The sequence below is a fragment of the Mercenaria mercenaria genome, chromosome 11, assembly GCF_021730395.1.
Source record: "Mercenaria mercenaria strain notata chromosome 11, MADL_Memer_1, whole genome shotgun sequence".
Taxonomy (NCBI): domain Eukaryota; kingdom Metazoa; phylum Mollusca; class Bivalvia; order Venerida; family Veneridae; genus Mercenaria; species Mercenaria mercenaria.
Window position 1 is genome coordinate 74,379,839 of NC_069371.1, and position 26,613 is coordinate 74,406,451.

At 35.9% G+C, this 26,613-nt stretch overlaps 1 protein-coding gene across 1 annotated transcript; it reads right to left on the minus strand.

The window, feature by feature from the left end:
- Window positions 1–2,407: 2,407 nt before the first annotated feature.
- On the minus strand, window positions 2,408–26,323 carry LOC123532328 (elongator complex protein 2-like). The gene is made up of 19 exons (XM_053517762.1): window positions 26,192–26,323; window positions 21,591–21,687; window positions 20,328–20,398; window positions 19,804–19,978; window positions 18,746–18,826; window positions 18,010–18,086; window positions 17,434–17,500; window positions 16,360–16,527; window positions 14,497–14,592; window positions 14,006–14,106; window positions 12,926–13,048; window positions 11,432–11,587; window positions 10,524–10,878; window positions 9,967–10,097; window positions 9,395–9,587; window positions 5,990–6,111; window positions 5,358–5,476; window positions 4,484–4,585; window positions 2,408–3,396 (listed from the first exon to the last, which is right to left on the minus strand). The coding sequence occupies exons 1-19, from the start codon at window positions 26,315–26,317 to the stop codon at window positions 3,210–3,212; spliced, it is 2,547 nt and encodes an 848-aa protein (XP_053373737.1). The 5' UTR covers window positions 26,318–26,323; the 3' UTR covers window positions 2,408–3,209.
- Between the last annotated feature and the right edge of the window lie 290 nt (window positions 26,324–26,613).

A 26,613-nucleotide genomic window follows, 5' to 3' on the forward strand; every position in this document is an offset into this window, starting at 1 on the left:
TACAGTTATAGGCCTACTATTTATGTGACATGCAAGTATGTTGTTCTTACATTTTTTTTTCATAGATCTAAAATTTTTCAAAATGATTTTTTTTTTGAGTTGTGTTGTAAATATTTTTGTTGTATATAAAACCAAGTTTATATATATATATAGTAGACATTATGTAAAGTATTTAGACTGTATCATCAATGATGCGCCATAGATAGATTTTATTGCATTTTTTTGCCTACAGTTTTGTTAGCATAGATATTTTATTTAGTGTAAATTTTAAGTTATACATGTAAGTTGCATGTAACAATATTGTTGTCAAGTTCAAAACACAATTTATTGTGGTTAAAAAAGAAAAATAAACAAAAAACATACTGCTAACAGGTTGTGTTGTGCTTTGTTTGGTTACTGATGTATTTAATGGAAATTTCGAAGAACTGCTTGTTAGAAAGTCTGCGATCCTCTAAATCCTCTGCAATGCAGTATCACAAAGTGGGGGCCTCTGTGGCTGCGTGGTTATGGTTGCCGATTTCAAATTACTTTTCCCTTGTCGCTGTGTGTTCAAGCCTCACTTGGGGTGTTGAATTCATGCAAGGAAGCCATCCAGCTGACTTACGAAAGGTTTTTGGTTCTAGCCAGGTGCCTGCTTGTGATGAAATAATGCACCGAGAGGCACCTGGGGTCTTCCTCCGCCATCAAAGCTGGAAAGTTGCCATATGACCTATAATTGTGTCGGTGAGACGTTAAACCAAACAAAATAAATAAATATATTGTCCATGTGCAACTATTGCATACTTTCTACTTAAGAAAGTACAAGCATGTCTTTCATCTATTCAAGGATACAAAACATCACAAACTATAGAGGTTTTAAAGGGAAAGGCAATGTTGTTCTTGCGCTTATTCTGTCTATTGGGTCTAAAAAAAATTTTAAAACAAAGAATTTTCACAATCTGCTTGAATATGGGCAAGTTAACGTTTCAGTGAGGAATTACACCTGGATATTTTGTCTGGTCTGTAGTCAGATATGTATTAATGTCCATATTAAAAATTACCAAGATATCTGATTAAATCCATTGGTACACCAACCATTCTTGCACTCCATTGAATTTTAGGTACTAAGGTACTACTTAGTACCAACTATACTGAGAGCTGGTTTCAGTTGATTTTTGTTTCCTATACACTGCAACCTTAGTAAAAATCTTCCAATATTGAAAAAAATTGCAACCACTTTGTAGCCATGGCAACATAAAATGGCATTGTAAGCACTAAAATGGCTACCCTTCTTAAATTCAAACAATTATTTCTTTATCACTAGTGGTCAGATTTAAAAATTGGTTAGGCACTACTTCCCATTCAGGCAAAAATGTGTTTTTCCCATCTACTGCATGCCAACATTTGGAGCATACAATATTTGGAGGGGAGAAACTTTCAGTTCACACAAGATACTGTCGGATTTTAACAATGAAATGTCTGATGTAAGTGACTACTGTAATGTATAAAGATGCCCATGTTAGTGATGTTCCAATTAATCGTGGTGTCAAGAAATGAACAAATGAGCCGTGCCATGGGAAAACCAACATAGTGGGTTTGCGACCAGCATGGATCCAGACCAGCCTGCGCATCCGCGCAGTCTGGTCTGGATCCATGCTGTTCGCTTTCAAAGCCTATTGGAATTAGAGAAACTGTTAGCGAACAGCATGGATCCTGACCAGACTGCGCGGATGCGCAGGCTGGTCTGGATCCATACTGGTCGCAAACCCACTATGTTGGTTTTCTTATGGCGCGGCTCAAATTATTCATGATGCAGTCCTTTAGTAGATACACAACCATGATGAATTCCAACATTTAAAAAAATCCAGTGTTATACAGCCCCTCCCTTGACAAAATTTATTAAAAAATGCCCATTGAATCAATGAAAAAAAAGTATTCATTGTCCAAAAAGTTGGCTATTTTGGCTACTGTACATTTGGCTCGGAGTACTGTATCTGATTTTATCAAGACTAATCAATGATTAGTCTATTTTTGCAGATTAATCAACATGGATATTTTGATCTATTCCCTGAGAATTCCATCACTGGCTACTTTACTAGATTTAACTTACTCCAGCTGCATTAGCTGGATGCCAAAATTTGTCAACTATGAAAATTTTTGTTGGCAATCACATCCAGGACAATTCATCCATGTGTGGACACCATTGTTGACCCTCATCATGCTGGACACGACTGATTCTGCCTTTGCAACCCATCTACACAGTTCGAAATTCAGTCAGTATCTTTTTTTGGTAGGCACCCCTTTTAACAGTCAGTAGTACTGTCCAAATTGAAAGATGGGCAAGTTCATTGTAGAAATTTAGCAGGATAAGGGTTAATCAGCACATCACTTCAGCAAAACAATGATCCCATAAACAAATACAGCACAGTTATACTTCAATTATTTCATGTATTTTCACCATTATAGTAGTAACAAAAAAGGTTAGCTGTAACAAGTTGTTCTTTAAAGCAAACGGTTATGAATATATGTTAATTTTCATTCTCTGATTCAGCTGGTGGTTATAAAAACATACAAAAAATACAAACAAGAGTTATCTTTGCTGTTTAAACTTGATGCCTACTATACTATTAAAACTGATGTGAAGTTCACAAAGCTTTAGTTTATTCCACGACACTCCAGTTTAGTTCACAAGTCTAGGCTCCAAATGTATACAAAACAAAGTCTGGAGACCTGTCTCACAGCTCCAATTGGTCAACTTCCAGACGGTGTTGCAGGAACAACAAGATGCTGGAGTATTAAGACTTTTCAAACTAAGCACATAAATTTGCCTTTTATACAAACGTACTGTTACAATGTTTATTGCAATTAACCCTTATCATGTTGGAGACGACTGATTCTGCCTTTGCGACCAGTGTAGATCATGATCAGCCTGCACATCCATGCAGTCTGATCATGATCTGCACTGTGCGCCATTCAATCAGTATCTTTTTGGTAAGCACCCCTTTTAACAGTTAATGGTACTGTCCAAATTGAAAGATGGACAAGTTCATTATAGAAATTTAGCAGGGTATCTCTTGTTGGCAACACTAGCCTGTAGAGCTATCCAGGATTCCTTTGTTTTTATCTGTGGCACTTAACTTTTAAGAATACCTGATCTGGTAAAAACTTCATCAAAAACAATTAATTTAGTAAATAAATGAAGCTTCATCTTGTCCTAGATTTCAGAGTCGTCAAGAAACAAGCTTAGGTAGATTAATGTCAAAAATCTTTACAGAATGATCAGCACTACAGCTGGCCAGTTGTAGCCAATTATCAGTGTCCTTCACCTCTGACCTTTCAAGGTCACTGCCATGGATACCACATAAACCGGAACAAGGTCGAAAACGAAGACGTTTCACAGTCAGATGATGAGCCATGCTGAAAACTGTTAAGGAAATATCAATACAGAGCTGGACAATAACATCACAGAGCCGGACAGAAAAATCAATACATAGCCTGCTTGTTCATCATTTAGGTGAAATACTTGTATTCAATTTGATTTATACTGTATATCTGAAACTGACAAATAACAAAAGTGAAAACTAGCATTTTAACATGGCTTGATTTTTTTGTCTGTTAAACAAATACATGTACATACGTCAAGCCTTGTATATTCTGCAACAGGTGACGCAGAGACAGTGAGAGAACACTATGTCAGTTATGGCTTCAAATAGTCACAAAATGCCCATTTCATTACTACTCACATGAATGAAGTTCAGCATAATTTTATCATCATGTTTTAATAGGTCTTCATGTGGTTTATCATCTGATTTACTAAGGTTCATTATACAGATGCTAAGTATTCAACCACTCATGCTAACACCCTTGTGGTTCAATTCCTGTGCATATGAACTCTGAACCATGATGAACCAGCAATAAACAATACAAAGCCTTGATTATTTAAAGTGGCATTATATCTTACTGCACATAGTGTGTTTTGGTGAAAGTTTTATAAAAGCAATTTTCGGTTGCGGTGCATTTAAATGTGTTAAATTAACGATAATGCCGCATAAGTATTTGAAGCTGATGCTTTAGAAATAAAGAAATCAAACTAATAAATAAGATAATAGTTCTTTTCTTCAGTCATCTACGCAATAAACTCCCTTACCTATAGGTAGAGATTTCTGAAGTTGAAGGGAAGCAACTCCTGCATGCAGTTTGACTTTTCTTAAAAGGACTGCCCCAGTCAAAATAAGAAAAGTCATATTTGGAAAGTTATTTTGTACTGGTATCAAGATACGTTTGGTATATTGGGTTAAAAGCTATAATTTCCTCCACCCTTTTTAAACACACATCTATTTTAGCTGGAATTTTACTTGAAAAATGCGTACAATTCCACATTAATAAATAAATTTCTTACAATGGTAAATAAATCATATATAAATCTCTAAAAAGGTTCATATGAATTAGAGCAAAATGGCAACAAAAGTAAGAAATGATAATTTCAGCTGTTATGCAAGGATACTTGTTGTCAAGTGAAGTCAGCTGTTTCCATGACAATGGTTCAGTGGGGGACCAACTGTACAGCAGAATTTGTCCATTATCCAAACCAACAGCAAACATGTAACTGAAACATAAATGTTTACCAATTTGAAATATTGCTGCATCATTAACACAAAATCTAAATGTCAGCTAACATGTTAGTTATCCAAGTTAATATTCAGCATTTGGCTTTGGCTGAATCATAAACATACTAACATGTATTTGTAAAATATCAGATATATTAAAAAAATGTAAAGGACAACTAAATTTTATCAAACGATGAAATTTATATTTTACTTAATTTCATAATATTTCTTTTGCTAACTGATCTGTTATAAAATGTTAACTCAGAAACATTCCTTCAAAATGCCTCAGCAAGTGGTAAAAGTAAGACTATTCCTACATTTTTACATGGTTGGTACATCTAGTATAATGTACATGTTGATTTCTGGCAACAGCAAACTAAGTTCAATTATAGTAGCTGAAATTTTTCCTACATCAGAAAAATGACCTTATCTCCAAACATTTAGTACAAAGGTTTCACCAGGAATATATTACAGTCCCTTGTTTAGTTGGAAGGATATTACATTCCCCTACACAGTCAATTAAAGGAGTTCTAATCAGCCCTGCAAACCATCTCAGAATTTTTCCAAATATTTATCTTGAGTAATAGAACTGTTCCAACAAGACAAAGCTGCAAAGACATAACACTATAACAGCCTTTTGGTGCCACAGACCTATGAATTTATTTCTGTATCCAGTACTTATTTCAATTGAAGTAAATATTATCGTAAATGTCATATTAGACATGAAACTTGGGAGAACAGTTCAGAAAAAATGAGCAAGAATGTAGAAACCTTCCATCAGACAGCAGTACAGGGGCGGCATCAACAGCAGTGGCAGCATCTGGTACATCTAACTTGCTGATATGTCTTCCTTCAGTGTCTGGTCCTCCAGGACACTGCCATACTATCACCTGGTAATCAGAAAAACAAGATAGTAGCAGAGTCACTCGTGTCCCCTGCCTAAGAACCTTATGTGACTCATAGCTTGTGTAAATTTTTAACCATATATCTAATTAAGACATTTCATGTAGGCAATGCTATGTTACATAATTTTATGTCTTATAAATAAATTGGTGATCATATAGTTAAGTTTGGGCATTTTATGTAGGAAATGATATATAATACAAACAGTGTATGCAGAATATAGATTTTTTTAAAATCTTGTAGCCTGCATTGAAGCACGGACTGTGCATTTGTAAGAGGTCTATGTACGAGACGAAAGTCAACCACATAAGCTTTAGATTCTCAATCACCTTGACCTTGAAGCTACGAGTATTCCATGTCTCATGTGTAATGGGAGTAATATTAAAATCTCTTGATGGATGGCAGATTTATGACCTGGACTAGACTGCCACTCCCCTTTATCAGTTGAACTGACTTATCTAGACAAAGAGCAAAACAAAATACAAAGGTTGGTTTCTTACCTTTTTATCTCTAGATGCTGTAACAAAATACTTGTCATCATGTGACCAGCAACATGACCAGATAATTCGAGAATGTACACATGTCTTCTTGTCAACATTAGCAATGCGCATGAACAACGGATCTGTGAAAATAGAACAGTAAATATTTATCCATCATGTTTCTTATCTATGCAAAAAAGGAAATCAACATACATGTTAGGAGCATAGAAAGTTCATATGAGTGTATACATACAAGGAGATACACGTCTATTATACACTAACTTTAAACAAAATATGTTCCTTTAAAGCTTTGAAAGTTTTTTTAAGATAACAAATGGAATTATACCTACCATAACATGTATAAAACATTAAATAAATCTGTTTTCTCAATACAAACTATTGCATAAAAGTTATTCAGAATACCAACAGTATTTCAATAATGTTACAACAGTTTAACTTTATGGATTCAGTGGCGATACTAACTTCTTTCCGCAACTGAAGTCTTAATTTTTCCATGACAATCAGAGAACAACTGACTTCAGATAAACAAGAGGGTCATAATGACCCTGGGTCGCTCACCTGAGTAATATGAGCTACATGTTTCAAAGATCAAACTGATGATAAACTAGAGCTATCACTAAAGGTGATGAATGTACCCCCCGCATGCACTGACACAGTACATTGCAATTTGACGCACACAAGATTGCATAATTATGTGGACTGTATATATATAGACTGTATGTATACAGTATAGTAACAAAAAACAAAGTCCCATAACTATGCAGAATATTTATCTAAAAGAATGTAACATGCACCATGCACAACTAGGGTTGGTACTGATCACTTGTGTGAAGTTTCATTAAATTGTGTGCAAGGGTTTGGTAGATTAGGCACGCACAAGACTGCATATGCAGACTGTATGTACATAGTATGTTAACAAGAAACAAAGTCTCATAACTCTGCAATTTTTGTCACTGAAAGAACCTAACATGTCCCGTGCACAACTACTGTTGTTACTGATCACTTGTGTGAAGTTTCATTAAACTGTGTCAAGGAGATGAGGAGAGATGGTGCGCACAAGATTGTGTCTATGTATATAGTATAGTAACAAAAAACAAAGTCCCATAACTATGCAAAAAGTTTTTCTAAAAGAACCTATATAGTAACAAAAAAAACAAAGTCCCATAACTCTGCAAATTTTTTTTCTAAAAGAACCTAACATGCCCCATGCACAACTACTGTTGGTACTGATCACTTGTGTGAAGTTTCATTAAATTGTGTCAAGGGGATGAGGAGAGATGGTGCGCACAAGATGGTGTCTATGTATATAGTATAGTATAAAAAAAAACAAAGTCCCATAACTCTGCAAATTTTTTTTCTAAAAGAACCTAACATGCCCCATGCACAACTACTGTTGGTACTGATCACTTGTGTGAAGTTTCATTAAATTGTGTCAAGGGGATGAGGAGAGATGGTGCGCACAAGATTGTGTCTATGTATATAGTATAGTAACAAAAAAACAAAGTCCCATAACTCTGCAAATTTTTTTTCTAAAAGAACCTAACATGCCCCATGCACAACTACTGTTGGTACTGATCACTTGTGTGAAGTTTCATTAAATTCTGTCAAGGGGATAAGGAGAGATGGTGCGCACAAGATTGCGTCTACGGACAGACAGACAGACAGACGGACAGACAGACAGACAACCTGAAACCAGTATACCCCCCCTTACAACTTTGTTGTCGGGGGGTACAAATATTAAGCAAGTCAGTAGGTCACATTTATGGTCAATGAAATTCAGTTTTACAACTGGTGTGCAAAACTGTGTATGTCATCAAAATTTCAAGGCTGTATCTTAAAAAACAAGAAAGTAGGTCAGTAGGTCAAGTCACAGTCAAGTGACATCCTATTACTTGGGGTCATCAGGTAATTATAATTAAACAGTCTTGGAAATAGGATCAAATGATTTTTTAAGTATTTTTTGCTATATAACTCACATAGTAACTAAGTGACCCCAGGACGGGGCCTCTTTTAACCCCAGGGGCATAATTTGAAAAAGTTTGGTAGAGGACTACTAGACAATGCATCAAGCTAAATATCAAAAACATAGGTTGTATGGTTTCAGACAAGAAGATTTTTAAAGTTTTTACCTATATAAGTCTATATAAAGCTTAGGACCCCCAGGGCAGGGCCTCTTTTCACCCCAGGGGTACAATTTGAATAATTTTGGTTTAGGACCATAAGACAATGCTACAAACCAAATATCAAAGGTCTAAGTGTTGTGGTTTCAGACAAGAAGATTTTTAAACTTTTTTTCATATATAAGTCTATGTAATTTAAAACTTGGGATCCCCTGGGCGGGGCCAGATTTGACCCTAGCGGGACAATATGAACAACTTTGGTAGAGGACCACTAGATGATGCTACATACCAAATATCAAAGCCCTAGGCCGTGTAGTTTAGTGCAAGAAGATTTTCAAAATTTTCCCTATATACGTCTATATAAACCATGTGACCCCCGCGGTGGGGCTCTATTTGAACCTAGGTGGATAATTTGAAAAATTTTGGTAGAGGACCACTAGATGATGCTACATACCAAATATCAAAGCCCTAGGCCATGTGGTTTTGTACAAGAAGATTTTCAAAGTTTTCCCTATACATTGTATATGTCTATATAAACCATGTGACCCCCGAGGCCGGGCCATATTTGACCCTAGAGGGATAATTTGAACATTCTTTGTAGAGGACCACTAGATGATGCTACCTACCAAATGTCAAAGCCCTAGGCCCTGTGGTTTTGGACAAAAAGATTTTTAAAGTTTTTCCTTTCGGTTGCCATGGCAACCAGAGTTCTGCATGGAGTTCAATTCTTTGAACAATTTTGAAAGCACACCACACAACGCACGACTGACGACGGACACTGAGCGGTCACAATAGTTCACCATGAGTCTTTGGCTCAGGTGAGCTAAAAATACTCCATGAATTCAAAACAGAATTTTTTACCTCACCAGTGTAGACAACTGGCAGCTTTAACCTTTAGTCTGCTGGCGGAAAGTGATTCTGCCTTTGCGACCAGTGAGGACCAAGATCAGCCTGCACATCCATGCAGTCTGATCATGGTCTGCACTGTTCGCTATCCGGTCAGTAATTTTCAGTGAACACCCCTTTGAATAATAAATGGTACTGCCCAAATTCAATGATGGATCAGTCCATTTTAGAAATTTAGCAGGGTAAAGGTTAAGATTGGTAGCTTTTGTTGTTCCTGATGAGCTAACAGGCCAGGCAACAGATTGTTTTAAAATGAAAGTTCTGCACAAAATACACTTGGGGTATTTTCTTATATTTACACGTTTGTTAAAGAATTATAGAAATCAAGTAATTTTAATCAAAATTAAGCTTATACTAAAAGAAACAAATAGATATCTACCTGATTCAAGACTGTCTGTTCCTTTTCTCTTGTATAAAAACCAAGTTCTGTCCCTTGATACAGTTAGTAGATACTCTCCAGTATGTGAAAACACAATCTGTGTCACAGTGAGGTTATGACCTTCAAGAACACATATCTGTTGCCAGGTAACCGTATCCCATAATATCACAGATGCAAACTCAGCTTTGGCTGCCTGAATAATTAAATATGTATAATTATTATGGTTCCTCCTCAAAATTAATAGTAAATATTCAAAATCAATATTAATGCATTAGCACATTTTATATCCTTCAACATTATACTTTAGGTAATACAATGAGCATAATGTTTGGGTTCAAGTGAAAAATCCTCAGAAATGACAATTCACCTCTCAGTAAGTTTTCCTTTCAGATTATCCAAGTTTCTAATTGCAAATGTACAAAATTTTATCAGCACTGTGTCACACATAGTATTACATTAACAAAATGCAATACACAGAACTGTACTGAGCTCCACAAATTTCCTTCTACATTGTATAATCAAAATCAAAAGCAATAGGTGTGTTATTAACAGGAAACATTCTGGAATCCTACCTTACAAGCACTTGCCAGGACCTTTCCCTGTGGATCACATGCTAGAGCAAATATTTCATATCCGTGTCCATACAGTTTCTGTACCTCTGGCCATAACGTATTCTGTAGTAAATGTTCCTCACTAGGGGGCGCTAGGTAACGTAAAGGTAAATGCATCAGTAAATTTCTGAATGATAACACAGTAAACACCAATACTAAGCATTTTTCAAAACGGATTTATTGGCATTGTTTTATTTTGGTTTTGAATTTATTTAAATTTGTTGCATTCCAGTAAAAACATCTAAAATTTATCTTTCGAAAGCATAACTTCTGTAAATAAATGGGAGTAAAGTACTAGGAGTGTGTTTTCTGAGGTAGTACTTGTGTCTATATGCTAGAACTGTAAATATGTAAACAAATGGCATCTCAGTTATGTAGAAAGTAGCACAGTTTAGTAATCAAAATAGGTATATGTAAAAACAGTATACTTTTTATTAGTTCAACACAACTAAAAATACAAAATCCAACCATTACAAAATATTATATATATGACTTTTTTAAATCTTTTGTTAAAATACCTTTGAGCAAAGTCTGTGTAAAAACATTATCTGAATACTGTTCATTATCACCAGGTTTAATTTCCAGATCTTCCGTTAAATTTGTTGCACCATCAGAGAAAATTGCTTTATTCGAAAGTCCAAGAGCAGGTACACTTGCACCTACAGGCCTATTTTTAGCTTCTGCACTTTTACTTTCATTTTCAAAGTTTACACCACATAAATTACAAAAGTTTTCTATAAAATTATCAGGAGCATCAAACACACGCACTACTTTTTCATCCGCACCAGAGGCGTATTGATATCTGTTTATCATGGCTAAACACTGTATAGCATATCCGTGAATTTGTGGTCGAGCTATCTCGTACCATAAAACCTGAAATAATAACAAATTTGAGTTTGTTTTTTTTTAAATGCTGCTGCTTCAAAACACACAAGATCAGCTTGTACAATACCTATAAAATACTTAGTACACAACAACTCTAGCACATTTAGCAAAATAATTTTCAACGTCACCTTTACTTATTTTTTTCTGGATCACTTCTTAAATGTATGAAGGATATTTGTATATTTCAGTGCAAGATGATAATATCTTTAACCAAGTAAATCTTTTATTGCGAAATGCCAATATATTTCACTCTCCACATTTCAATAAATCACTGAAAACAACATAAAATAACGACAAATCCTCTTAAATCGTCAGCAACTTACTCATAAGTGTTTTTTATGTAACATTCTTTTCTCTGAAAACACTTGTATTTAGATACATTTTTCCTTTTTTAAAGTCTTTGAATCCTTCACCACTCATCAACCTGTGTACTTTACACAAAATCTTTACAGCAGATTTTATTATCCTTTTAGAAAATTGAAAACCGCTTCTCTTTTAAAGAACAAGTGGACCTTTTCACATACTGAACTGAATTATTTACCTTTCTATCTTTTTTCACCCAAGGGGCATGTAACCTCACTGTCTCGTCCAAACTACAGCTCAGCAAGAAGTTACCTCCCTTTTTATCCCACTCTATATCCTCCACAGAATCAAAATGGCCGCTACAAGTAACCATATGTTCCCATATATCCAACTCCTGGCAAAAAAGAAAAATAGCAATGACATTAATAGTATGATAATGTAAGTAGATAAAAACTAAATATGTCTTTAGTGGACACTAGTGCCCCTACTTATTGTCACTGTATGGTCATATACTATTTGCTGACAATGCAGAACTAAATAAATTTCATTATTACCTATGGGTGGTTGTGGTGATGGGGTGTGCGGGTATAGGGGGTGAATCCTAAATAAAACCCCAAGTGCACAACTTCACATGCTTAATAATATTCCTACATCGTTTCATAACTCTAGGTCAAATACTTCTTGGAGATAAGTGTGACACAAACTTTTAGGCCCTGTATGCATAGGTTTGTCAAATTCGAGGGCCATAACTCTGTTGATTGTCAATGAGTGAAATCCAAAACAAAAGACAAGGTGCACAACATCACATGCTTTTGTCTGATGAGTCTAAGTCAAATATTTTTTAGATATACGCAACACTTACAGATATTCTGAAAGGTTGGTTTCTTGAAAAATGATTGTTTGTTTGTTTGTTTATTTTGGGTTTAATGCCATTTTTCAACAGTATTAAATTTTCAGTTATGTGATGGCAGGCAGTTAACCAAAAGAGTGTTCCTGGATTCTGTACCAGTACAAACCTGTTCTCCGCAAGTAACTCTCAACTTCCCAACATGAATCAGGGGTGGAGGACAAATGATTTCAGACAAAATGTCTTAATCAAGTCGCCATGAAAAACATACGCAACTCTATGGGATCATGAAAAATGGTTGTATCATGAAATAGTGTACAGGTAGTATTTTAAGACCTTGCAACCATTGAATTGTACAGAAACTAGATGTGTGTGCATAGGACACAGGTGCCCCCACTCCTGTCAGTGTACATGGCTTTATGACTTAAGGCTAGGCCCTTTTTATGCGTATTTTTGACTAAGTCAAAAGCCTGGTCTGACTGTGTGAGATCCAAATCCGCTACTTCCCAAGCTGAATAACAATCCTGTGAGGTTTGATAACTCTGGGTCAAATACTTTTTCAAATATGAACAACACAAATTGGGACGACGGATGTTTCAACATATGGGTATTTATGTGGCTCTTTGTTCTCTCTATTCTTCTGTAAGCCAAAAAAGAAAAATAGCCACATAAAAGCTTACGGAATGAATGACATCAAAGGAAAAGTACAGTTACCTATTGTTCTTAAAGCCACCTAAGTATGCAAACGCAAGTTCCGACAGACGGATGGACAAGGGCAACTCTAAGTGCCCCTCCAAAAATTTTCCACTTAGTTCTTTTGTTGTATTATCATCAGACCGGTCATTAAGCTGAACTCTACTGTAACATCATTTAATAGTAAGTTACCTTATTGTGTGACCAGTGATGAAAGGCTCCCTGGTAACCATGGGCTAAGATGGCATCACCACGGCAACCAAACATTCCACCATACAGACCAAGGGTGTTACCCCCTACCTCTCCAACTCTAACCTGCCAAATGCAAACACACTGTTGAAAACAAAGTAGTACACTTTTCATAATTATCTGCTACTAAATGCATTTTGTACAGTTTGAAAAGCCCAACATCACATAACCTTACCTTTGCAAGTGTCATTTTCCCATATTTTTTCTGTTGTTTTTGTCTGGTTAAGTCATACTGAAACAATGTAGGTCATATGGCACCTATTCTTGCTCTTGTTGGTGAAGGAAGATCCTAGATATCCCTCTTTTGTTCTTTGTTTGTTTTGGGCTTAATGCAGTTTTCCAACAGTATTTCAGTTATGTAACGGCTAATAGTTAACCTAACTAGTGTTCCTGGATTCTGTACCAATACAAACCTGTTCTCTGCAAGTAATTGCCAACTTCCTCACATGAATCAGAGATGGAAGACAAATGATTTCAGACACAATGTCTTTTATCAAATTGTCACAAAAAACATAATGCCCTGCCTGGGGATCGAACTCACGGCCCTAGGATCCGTAGATCTGTGCTCTCCCTACTGAGCTTAGCAGGCGGGTTAGGCATCGTTTTTAGGCATAAGCAGGCAAGTAGGTAGAACCAAAAGCCTTATGAAAATCAGGTGTACACCTTTTTCACATGAAGACTTCTACAACCAAAGTGAGGTTTCGAACTCACATCAGTGTGGGACAAGTGATTCAAAGTCAGCAATCTTAACAGCTCAGTCAATCAGCCATTATTTCATACACGAGTGGGCACTTAACTAGAGCTATGGACACTGAATGGCTTCCTCACATGTAAAAACTCTACATCATAAAAGTGTGGATTCAATACCACAGCACTGTCACACTGAAGTCAGTGATCTTAACTACTCAGCCATGGAGGCCCCTAGTCAAGTACTGAAAAAATACCTATGCTATGAATCCTGATCATACTAAAAACTTTTCGATGTTTTTGTAAGATTTGGGTCATTTATCAGTAAAAACATACCTGTTCTGTCCAGACCCCAGACTCTGGCTCAGGTTTCCATAGTATCATTGTTTTATCCATAGAAACAGACAATAAACACATCTCCTGGTGAAGTTTACCATCTAAATTCACAAAATAAAAAAAAAATTACTTAACAAGTCTCGCCAATTATATCTGGCTAAAATTCAAATTTGTACTAAAACAATTTTAGTGAATATGAACACTTTGCTTTATGAACCATTTTAATGAATTTAAGATTTTTGTTGGGTTACTGTCACACCAACACAATTAATGTCACATTACTACTTTTCCAGCTTTTTTTATGGTAGAGGAATACCCCAGGTACACCTCCAGCTGTTACATCAGAACCACCAACCATCTACAAGCCAGCTGGACAACTTTCTCACATGAAGAATTCTATACCTCAAACAAGGTTTCAAACCCACAATGGTGAGGGGCAGGTGATTTGAAGTCCACCACTAGACCATGGAAAATACTGTACAGGTAATTACCAACAAAGATGCGAGGTTTCCACTTAACAGTATAAATCCAGTTTTCATGTCCACTTAACACGGTCTCCAGACTTACAGCATATACCAGTGGATGATCTGAAATATGCATACATATACATCATAATACTGCTACAAAAAGATTACACACTGGTCTAATAATTGCCTCACATAGAAACATTGATCACATTTATTTTTACCAACTTTTAACAAGTGTTAAAGTAAAATGTCAGTAAAAGGTAAGGCACAATTATAGTAAACTGATATTTAACATAATTTATGTTACTGAATGAAACATTATTTGTTGCATATACAAAGGAACAAGAGCTGTCCGTAAGACAGCCAAGCTCGACTATTCGAAATATTGTCACAGAAGCAGGAAATTATTGCCCAAAATGTTAAATATCAAAAGAGTTTTAAGTTCGAAAGGAGACATAATTTGACCAAAATACATATCAGAGTTATGGGACTTGATGTTATCAACTAGTTTTATAACCCCGAAGAAACATGTTAAGTTTCAATTCAATATCTGCATTAGTTTTGGGGATAGTAACTTGCATGTAAAACTTTAACCAGAATTTTCTAAGTCCAAAAGGGGGCATAATTTGCTCAAAATACATGTTAAGAGTTATGGAACTTGACCCAGTGAGGTAGGTAATTGATCTAGAAAAAGAAAAAATAAGTTTCAAATCTATATGCCTTTTAGTAATAGCTGTATGTACTTGCACGCAAAACTTTAACCAGAATTTTCTAAGTCCAAAAGGGGGCATAATTTGGCCAAAATGAAGGTCAGAGTTATGGGACTTGGTGCTATCAACTAGTTTTATAACCCCGAAGACACATGTTAAGTTTCAATTCAATATCTGCATTAGTTTTGGGGATAGTAACTTGCATGTAAAACTTTAACCAGAATTTTCTAAGTCCAAAAGGGGGCATAATTTGCTCAAAATACATGTTAAGAGTTATGGAACTTGACCCAGTGAGGTAGGTAATTGATCTAGAAAAAGAAAAAATAAGTTTCAAATCTATATGCCTTTTAGTAATAGCTGTATGTACTTGCACGCAAAACTTTAACCAGAATTTTCTAAGTCCAAAAGGGGGCATAATTTGGCCAAAATGAAGGTCAGAGTTATGGGACTTGGTGCTATCAACTAGTTTTATAACCCCGAAGACACATGTGAAGTTTCAATTCAATATCTGCATTAGTTTTGGAGATAGTAACTTGCATGTAAAACTTTAGCCAGAATTTTCTAAGTCCAAAAGGGGGCATAATTTGCTCAAAATACATGTTAGAGTTATGGAACTTGACCCAGTGAGGTTGGTAATTGACCTAGAAAAAGAATAAATAAGTTTCAAAGCTATATGCCTTTAAATGATAGCTGTATGTACTTGCATGCAAAAACTTAACCAAGGTGTGATGCTGACGCCGACGCCGACGCCAGGGTGAGTAGAATAGCTAGACTATTCTTTGAATAGTCGAGCTAAAAATTTGGGAAGAATATTCTATTCTATTCTGTGTAAAGTCATTAAAAAAATATTTCTATTTTACTGTATAAAATCTAATATGTAAATTTTATTCGAAAATATAAAAACATGACTAAAATCACAATCAACACAAATATACGTTAAGCTGCAACATTCCGTCTTTTCATGGTAGAGGAAGACTCCAGAAGTCCCTCTGGACACTATTTCCGGCACAAGTGGGCACCTTGGCAGTATCACCTGCTTTCTGTAAGCCAGCTGGATGACTTCCACACATGAAAGAATGCTACACCCAATCCAAATTCAGCAATGTTATGCACTCAGCCAGAGACCCACAGAAACATTTAAATATCAATTTAATATGTAAAAGGTATAAACACAAACCTTTATATTTCAATGAGAAAGTGTTTTCTCTCATCTGAATGTCTTTGTCTAATGGTAAATCTAGAATGGACTCTATTTTTTTCCCAGTGTCTGTATCTCTGTGTGAGAACCTCCATACCCGTATCAGATAGTCCTGGGCAGCACTTGCCAGTAAAATATCTCCTGAATCTGCAATATATTTTAATGGCTCACAAAATATTATCTTAGGTGATGCAAACTGCAGTAAAGATATCTAAATAGAACATTCTAACATGATCCGATTCATTTTCCTATTAAACAAAGAAGGCTGAAAACAGTGAATTATTATACAACGATTCACTGTTCTGACGTCACAATTATTACGTCATAGCGTCAAACGGCATATCGGCGTGCTGGAAAAGAAACCGATTGAAAACGGGCAAATATTTAATGAATGCCATCAAGGGTGTACTTTAAAGTCCTTGGTAACGTGTTAGAATTGAAATAATATATCTCATTTAGTGATTTGCTCTTGAATAAAATCATTGTTTGTCGTTAAGATGCGTATTATTATATCACTAAGGCTGCGCCCTCATGATATAATTCCTTCGCATCTGAACTCCAAACAATGATTTATTCAGCGACAAATCACTAAATGAGATATATTATTTCTTAACTAACCTCTTGAACCTAGGCTTTAATTTTTTAAAAACTCCTACTAAGGGGGTAATTTTGTACCATACAGGAAAGAAGTTAAATTTTCTTCGTAAAAATACAACAGATGACTTTCTAAACCTGATGCTTTCAATCAAACTTAGTAAAAATACAAATGGCAAAATATCCGACAAAGGGTAGTAATTGTGTAAGCAATGCCAAATGCAATGAAATTTATGCAAGCTAGACGGTATAAACAACTTTTTTTTACTGAATGGCATTTTACCCAGTTACCTGTCCTAAAATCCATTACTAATTTAAATTAGTCGATATTTCTACAGGCAATAAGAGTAAGCCACTCTATAAATGGTCTTCTACGTCACAGAAAATTTTAGAAAAAGCATTTCTCTGTAAATAGTCTTCTATGTCAATGAAAATTTTTGAAAAAGCATTTCTTCATACCGTCTATTGTAAAGTCCACAGCCCTGACCCAGTCTTCGTGTCCTGGTAGTGTGATAGATGATACAAACTGAAAATTACAAGTACAGATAACGTGCAGATAACATAAAATATATGACATAAAGAAACAGGCCTGCTTCATCAGCTTTATCCAATAACATACAGACCTTCTGTTTGTTTCTGTGGGCTTTATAAAGCAATACAGCTTTTCGTGGCGGAGGACCCCAGGTGACCCACCAAGCATTATTTCAGGCATGGGCAGGCAAATTAGTAGAACCACCAACCTTCTGCAAGCTAGTTCGATGGCATCCTTACATGAAAGAATTCTACACCTTAAGTGAGATTTTGAGCCCTAAGTCCTGACAGGTAAGTAATTCGAAGTCAGTTACGTTAACCATTCCGTCAAAGAGGCCTATACACACAGATCTGGACATAACTACACAGAAATGCAACCTATTATATAACAATTACTTTGCTTTTCAAATGTAATAAATTACATAGTGATTACACAATTTTTTAAATTTATACAGCTTTAAAATGATAACATTTATATAAACACTAGTAAATAAAATCACTTACCTGTGTTTGATCTTGACTTTCTTGTTCAGTATATACATGTACCTTCTGATCATCACATGCACACGATAACATCAAACCTACATTATGTTCCATAATACAGTGAAAACATTCGTTAATTTCATATTATACAGTTAAGAAAGCACACAATCTCTTGAAAGACTTCTTTTGATACAATAAAAAAAACTTCTTTTTTTAAACAACAGTTCACTTTACTTGAAATTCCCTTCTTTTCAAACTGACGGCAGTTGTTGGTTGTTCTCTTACTGTCATTTCCCAGAGGCACAGAGCACTAAACACAGCCATAGTGCCATTCATCGCAAAGTAGGCCCACAACAAAAAGAAACTGAACAAGAAGCTGCTTTCAATAAACGCTTGATGCCCCTGGTGGCATCTTTGTCGATACAAAGCAACCTAAGTCCAAAACGAGGTCAAGTTCAAGGTCAAGGTCAAACTGAGGTCAGGTGATGTCTGAAAATGAGGAATGGTCACAGGTTACATCTGCATTAGTATCAAGTCATTCTAGTAAGGGGTATTGATGCTAGACGAAACGGTCTCATTTGGTTAACCTCGGACGGATGGAAGTTTGGACGGACGACAGAACGGACAGACAGGACAATCACTATATGCCTCCCATATCAGTAGATGCCGGGGGCATAAAAATATAGTAGATGGGATGCTTCCACTTATAGTTAATCTACTAATATTCATTTATTAATCAGAAAACAAAAGAACTTACATGCTGTATTAGGTATAACAGTCAATGATAGATCCAGCGCAAACCCAGAACCATAGCTGACAGACTGTGTCTCTAAAAAATCTGTAAATATAAGCTACAGCTACAACATCTCATGAAGTATCACCAAACACAGTCTAAAAGTTTTTCATTTATATATCCAGGTAAAACTGAAAATCAACAAGAGCTGTTGTAGGACAGCAACGCTCAACAATTCAACAGCCTTGTCTATTGAATGAACATAAAACTCGAAAAAGGGGCATAATTTTGTAAAAAGGCAAAAAAAAAGAGTTAATGGACCTGTGCAATGTAGGTCAGTTTATCACAGTGAATAAGTGTGTGAAGTTTCAATCAATTCCCGCAAGCGGTTACTGAGATATCAGCTTACATACAAAAACTTAACCAAATCGGGATGCCAACACGGACGCCGACGTATGGTTGAGTCCAATTATAGCTCTACCTATTCTTTGAATAGTTGAGCGAAAAACTGACCTTCAAGTCTGGATATTGTCATGAAAATATAGATACATAAATTAAAGTTCTTTTTTCATTAGAATCTAGAGACTACAGTACACTACTTCATCTGATTCTAGGACAGACCTTAGGGTAGTGATAATAGGTAACATCCATACCATACCATTTTCTTGTAAGACGTTTCTGCATTTTTTTGCACACGTACGTCAATAGCTGTCTGTTCCTGAGAATGCCGAAATGGCATAGGAAGAATATGTAATTGAACGGAAATTCCCGATTCAATGTCATTATGGGTTCTCAAACATGGGTCAGAATGATTTTCTGAATTACATGACTACTACACTTTTTTGTTATTTGCATATAATATTTTGGTCACTTCCTATTTTCTGTAACTGCTATCTCAAATATTTCACTAACATAGAAGAAAAGTATCATTACATTCACTGTTTTTGATTACCTCCCTTTACAGTTCCCTCTGTGTACAGTCACTTGTGCTTTTCTACTCATGTAATTATGCCTATTGTCTATTTGGACAGCTAATCTGTGATTAACACAAAATTAAAAGCAATTTATTTAATTAGCTCTACCTTGATCTGAAAGCCGTGTCCAGATTTTGACTGTAGAGTCCACTGAGGCTGTTACTATCACAGTTCTACAGAGTTGCTTCCCTTGACTAGACTCTCCATTCCCTGAAGTTACATACAGAGCATCAAGGGCAGTAACTGGTGCTGAATGTCCCACTAAAATTTGCCTCACTATGTACTGGAAATAAACAACACCACATAGTTTAATTTCTATAAATAGGTATTTCCGTACTTGCCGTTTTGTATATAGATTGTAAACTTACATATATGTGTGTAGTTCTTACACACTTTCCAAATGCTTGGTGGTGCTAATGCTGTATCATGATTTATCTTGCTCATTTTAAACATGACTACATAATGTTACAAAGTCATGCTTTAAAATATGGACTTTTCACAAAAAGATAACCTAAATTATGTTCAAAACAGTCTCTTCAACACAAAAATTATAATTCAAGTCTATCACAGTTAAAAAATAAAAAAAAAATGTGAATAATATGTGATTAAATATATGCTAACAATGATCTTACAGTTTCTTCATTTTTCTCCCAGACTCTCACAGTTTTGTCAACTGATCCAGACACTAACTCGGTCTCTTCCTCTGAAAGAAAACAGTAATAGATCATTCAAAATAATCAAAAACTAGAGCTGCTTTTGAGAAAAGCGCATGTCTCCCACAACTGCCTAATCATCTAAATAGTAAGTCAGTCTTTTTATACTGTTTACTCACTACAAATATACCTTTAAAGAGTAAAAAGGCCAATTTCGGTAATGCAAGAGCCATAATTCCGAAGTGCCTGGGCCGAGTTGGCTAGTTATCGAACTTGGCCGAGGACTTATGGTCAAACACATTTTGTTTAAGTTTGGTGAAGATCGGATGAGAAATGTTCGACTTAGCGTGCGGACAAGATGAATGGTTTTTGGTGCATGTTTGAGAATGAGCATTTTTATGAGTCTAGGTGATTCATTAATTATTGTCAGGGCCATAATTCCGAAGACCCTGGGCCGATTTGGCTAGTTATCGAACTTGGCCGAGGACCTATTGGCAAACACATTTTGTTCAAGTTTGGTAAAGATCGGATAAGAAATGTTTGACTTAGAGTGCGGATAAGATGAATGGTTTTTGGTGCATGTTTGAGAATGAATACTTCAGCATTTTTAAGAGTCTAGGTGATCCATTATTGTCAAGGGCCATAATTCTAAAGAGCCTGTGCCGATTTGGCTAGTTATTGAACCTGGCCAAGGTCTTATGGTCAAACACATTTTGTTCAAGTTTGGTGAAGATCGGATGAGAAATGTTCGACTTAAAGAGTGCAGACAAGCTTTGTGACAGACAGACAGACTGACAGACACACAGACAAGAGTAAATCAATGTTTCCCACAGTGGGAGACATAATTAATTTTGTGAATTACTGTCAAATTCTCATATAAAATGGGAATCCAATCATTTTCAGGGAATACTTTTGATGTGATATCTAAGCACGTATACATTATCTTGTATCTTGTACCTGAATATTTCAAACAGGCACTAGCAACAAGTTGCATTTTAACCAGATTTTATACCTCTTGTCTGTATATATTTAACACTTTATCCATTTTTCGATCTCGAGATCACTTTCTCACTTAAGATGCTTCAGTCAATACTTATGGAAAAAAACTCTGGCTTGCACTGACAGTGCATATGTTAATAATACCAGAGAGGGTAGTAAAACAGTACTCGGATATAAATAGACAGACAGAATAAAAAGTATGCAACATAAAAAGCACTCAAGAGCATCAAAGATTTTGATTACCGTAATCCCTCTTTGGTATCCATTTAATGCAGTTTATGTTGGCTTTGTGTCCAGTTAATGTTTGCAGAACTTGGCCTTCAGTCTGTTCCTCTCTTGTCTGAAAGAAACAACAAGCAAATTCAGTGAACTGGTATTCCCCACAAAATGGTATAAATGTTTCACACTTACGTGTTCCTGAGGCTGAAGCAATTTTGCTGAATCTGGCAGGGCCACATTTCCCAGTCGCTGTTAATAATATTAATTCCATAGAACAAGAAAAACCTAAATAAGACAGGTACCTACGCTATTCTGCATTCCACGCACACAGCAGAGAACAAGCATCCCTGCACAACTTTCAAGTCAGGTTTAATTAGAGACAAGTCATTTGAACTATGGTGGTAGCCTTACTCATTTGGCTTATCGGGATGACTTACTTTAAGATCTGATATTTTTAAAGTTGTCATCCCTCTAAGCCTTACCCGTATCTGCATTTTACTGTAAGGAAAACGAAGACATTAAAAAATGCAAAAAAGTCATAAAAACTGGTCGGACTTACTTGCTTTAATAAATTAAACATTAATATTCATGTAGAAGCTTCAAATGGGTTGAATTTAATTCATAATTTTAAATAAGAGACTTAAATCTTCAAAAAAATATGTGATATGTGCGAGGAGATATCTACCCTGACACCGGTTTCAATAAACAGCAGACTGCTGATAACACTAATTTACAGAAACAAAACACAAAATATACATTCATAAAATGTCAGCGAGGCAAGTTTATGCTTTAATTAAAAACATGCTTGACTGCCAAACTCTCCAAGATGATTTAGACAAGTTGGTCAAATGTGAAGAAATTTGGGAAATGGAATTTAATCAAAGTAAATGTGTTGTTTTAAATATATAAACTAAAAAGAGGCAATCCTTTCCTTTTAATTACATGTAACATGGACAAATTTTAGAAGCAGTTGACAGTGCCAAGTATTTAGGAGTGAAAATATCTGCTGACCTATCATGGAATAAACATATAGACCAAATTACTAACAATGCTAATAAAACTCTTGGCCGAAAAACCAAAACATCAGAGAAGCTGCCTACAAAACACTATAGACCACAGGTAGAATATGCCTCTTCTGTGTGGAGCCCACATACACAATCAAATATTACTAAAGTAGAAAAAGTTCAACACAGAGCAGCCCGTTGGGTTAAAAACAACTATTTTAATTATGACAATGTCACCAGCATGCAACATGAACTTGGTTGGCAGACATTACAAGACCAACATGACATGGCACAACAGACGATGTTCTACAATATTGTGTACGGTTTGGTGGCAGTGCCGGTTCCATCATATCTCGTGGTGCCCGTGACAATGACGTGCCACATGCACCCCCTTTCCATCATGCAAATTCACACCTCTGCCAGCTATTACAAGTATTCCTTCTTTCCCTGCACAGTTGTTCTTTGGAATAGCCTACCCAGTACTATAATAATTAAGACTATATACCATCTTAAAGGTCCAATACTAAGGGAAGTGAACATTTTAATTTCTTTTAAAAAGCACAGAAACTATTTCATTTTATTGGAAAATGAAAGTTGGTATGTAGAAATTCGAAATAAATCGCAGTATATGTACAATTATTTTTCTATGAAGTATGAAGAAAGTTAAAAAGACCTGGGGGGTCATTCTGTCGATTCATTGAAATTTCAACATAATACACATACATTGCTTTGAGTTCCAAAGACCTTCTGTAAATTTTGACCTGCCAATCTTCATTATTTAGTGTCTTGCAGAAGTCTATGCACTGGCTATGAAAAAAAATTGCCAACTCACTTTCCCTTAGTAATGGACCTTTAATATCTGACCTAGAGGGGTTTAAGCATAGTCTTAGCCCCTCTCTCATTTCAAACTGCCCCCGAGTTCCTGAGTCAGTTGTTTTTACCAGCTTTAAACCTATAAATACCTTCACCTTGTGTTAACACTATCACGCTTTTATTTCATTCTCACTATTTTTACTTTGAAGTTTTCTTTCAATGCTTTTAAACTACTTTTATTCTTGCACTTGACGCGCACTTGCTAGTTTGCCCGAAGGGGTCTTAAGCAGATAGATAGATAGATATTAATGTCAACATAAATTCATTATCAGAGATGTAATCATTACAAATACTCTGAACATGTACCAGAAAACTTTCCCAACAGATTTCATTGGAGATTTCCTAACAAAAATATGCAGGATAAGTTAGGACGAGACAGCGACAGTCAAAAGTTATCACGCTGTCTCGAAACGTCCCATTATTTGGACTACTATACTATGGTGGAAGATAAATCTTTAACTTTACCAAAAAACAGGCTGTGCGGGCCAGTTTAGGTGAGTATTTATGGCATGCCAATTGTCCAATAATTATGTGAACCCAGGTTCACAGTAAAAAAACTAGGATTAACGATCGCTAAACCAAGTTTTTCGAACGTAAAACCAGGTTTTTCAAATACTAACCTATGTTTTCGAGCAAAAACATAGGATAACGCTGTAAACCATAGTTCATGCTCATAAACGTAGGTTTACGCTTGTAAATCAAAGTTCATTGCCGTAAAACTATATAGTTTACAAGCGCAAATTGGGGTTCATGAGCGTAATCATAGGATAACGACCATAAACATAGGATAACGACAGAAATTCATAGTTCAATCAAGAAACTTAGTTTATCAAATGTAAACCATCAATATATTAATTAGGATTATAAAATCAAATTTGAATTTCGGGCGTGAACATTGGTTTACGGCCGTGAACCTACGTTTACGAACATGAACCCCGGTTCACGCTCCTAAACATAAGCTAACGGCCAAAATTCATAGTTCAATCGAGAAACCTAGTTTATCGAACATAAACCATGGTTTACGATTGATAAACTAGGATTATCAAATCAAATATCGATTTTGTGAACCTATGTTTACAGCCGTGAATCTATATTTATGAGTGTAAACCTAGGTTTATGAGCGTGAACCTATGTTTACGAGCGTGAACTTAGGTTTAGGAGCGTGAACCATAGTTCACAAACGTGAACCTATGTTTCTCGAACAAAACTATGATTTTCGATATTTATCCTATGTTCATGAGCATGAACCTGTTTGCGGTCGCAGGGTTTTCCCTCGGGATTTTTATTTGGGAGTCCATGGACTCCCATGGCTGCTAATTTAAGGGTCCCTAATAATTTTTGGGGGTCCACAAATTATTGATCTTGAAAATGGACATTTTTACTAAAAAAAATTATCCTAAAACCGAATGAACTTGTATCTTTTTAATTTAGATAGCAGCTGATTCAATATTTCGGAATGGTATCTTTCAAAATGGCATGAGCTTCTCAATCCAGACTGATAACAAAAGGTGTGACAGTTTTTTTGTTATGATCAACTAGCCAGTAATTACCGGCAATTAAGTGTCACCTCGTGTCAGTTATGTTGTTTACAGTTTGATCTCGGTTAATGATAATACTCGATCCTTAATTAGTATAATAATTTTTGTGATTTATTAATATTTTTTCATCAAAATACTTTAAATTTATATGAAATTAATTTTGTTTAATAGAAAAATAAACCATTCGATCTTTTACGGAACGTAACGGCAATCTTAGATTTTAGCGGTGTCAGTTAGCGCGGAGAGTAGTTTCCCTTTACCAAAATGGCGAACATCGGTAACAAAACTTGTTTTGAAGTTGGAAAATCGTCTATACCTGTGTATAATGAGCACCCACGATTCGGGGATGGTCCCGGTGGTAAAAAAACTGCGCATTTTACGTGGGTATCTGCGCAAAGGAGGCTTCAGCGCAAAGGAGTTTCGTGACCGATTTTGCGGGTCCAGTGGACGCAGAGGCACTACAAAATGCGAGTTCAAAGCAGTCAAAGCGCGTCAGGAACGCAGAAAACCTGCGTCCGGGAAAACCCTGGGTCGTAAACCCATGTTCACGGTCATAAACCCGAGTTCACGGTCGTTAAGATAGGTTCACGTTCACAAACTATGATTTACACTCGTGAACCCAGGTTTACGCCCATAAACATAGGTTCACGCTCGTGAACTTAGGATAACAACTGAAATTCATAGTTCAATCGAGAAACCTAGTTTATCGAACGTAAACCTAGGCTCACAAGCATTTATGCCCGTTATCTCATACTTTCGCTCAAAAATATAGGTTAGTATTTGAAAAACCTAGTTTATCGATCGTTAATTCTAGCTTTTCGACCATAATATGCCATAAGTATTTAAAATAAGGATAGATTCCATTTTAGCAGTCCCCACTGATTTTGACTATTTATTTTAGGAGGGTTGTGTTTAAATTCTTGTTAAAATAACATAGCGTTGGTATGGGGCCAGTAGCACTAATGGAAAAGGCAGTGGTATGGGGGCGGCAGCCCCCAAAGTAACGTGACGTCATGACTATTTCCGACCGGGGACCGCTAAACTGGAAGTGTCCCTTTAATAAAGTATTTCTTAGTTCAAAATGCCAACTTTGAGACCGAAATATTTCCCGTCAAAATTTGGGTCAAATAATACCGAGGACGAAACGCGTTGAGAAAGAACTTTATTGCAGATTTTGACCAAAATATAACTTGCAGTATAAAATATTTACCTCAGGCAGATACAAAACAATAGCGCTAGATGATCCGTAACAAATGACATTATTGTTCCCCCAGTCAGCCGAGTGGGGCGTCCTGTTACATCCAGAACTGATGTAACATGTGTCAACACCTGCCATTTTGTTTTCAAATGCTTGAAAGGCTAATGACACGTATTTTTTCTGTGTGTCTATCGGCACGAGCGTTGCTCTAATTCGCACGGCCTATTTTTTTGGGCAGCAACTACAATATTACATACGTTATCGTCAGCAACTAAAATGTTACATATATCTTCATGACGTAATATCACATTATGAAAAAAATAAAAGTAAGTGCATGAGATGTTTGTCGTTTTTGTGTATGCATGCATGCGTGTGTACGTGAATGTTTGAGTGTATACGTCATGCCTGCATATTTAGTAAGTAGGTAAGTAAGT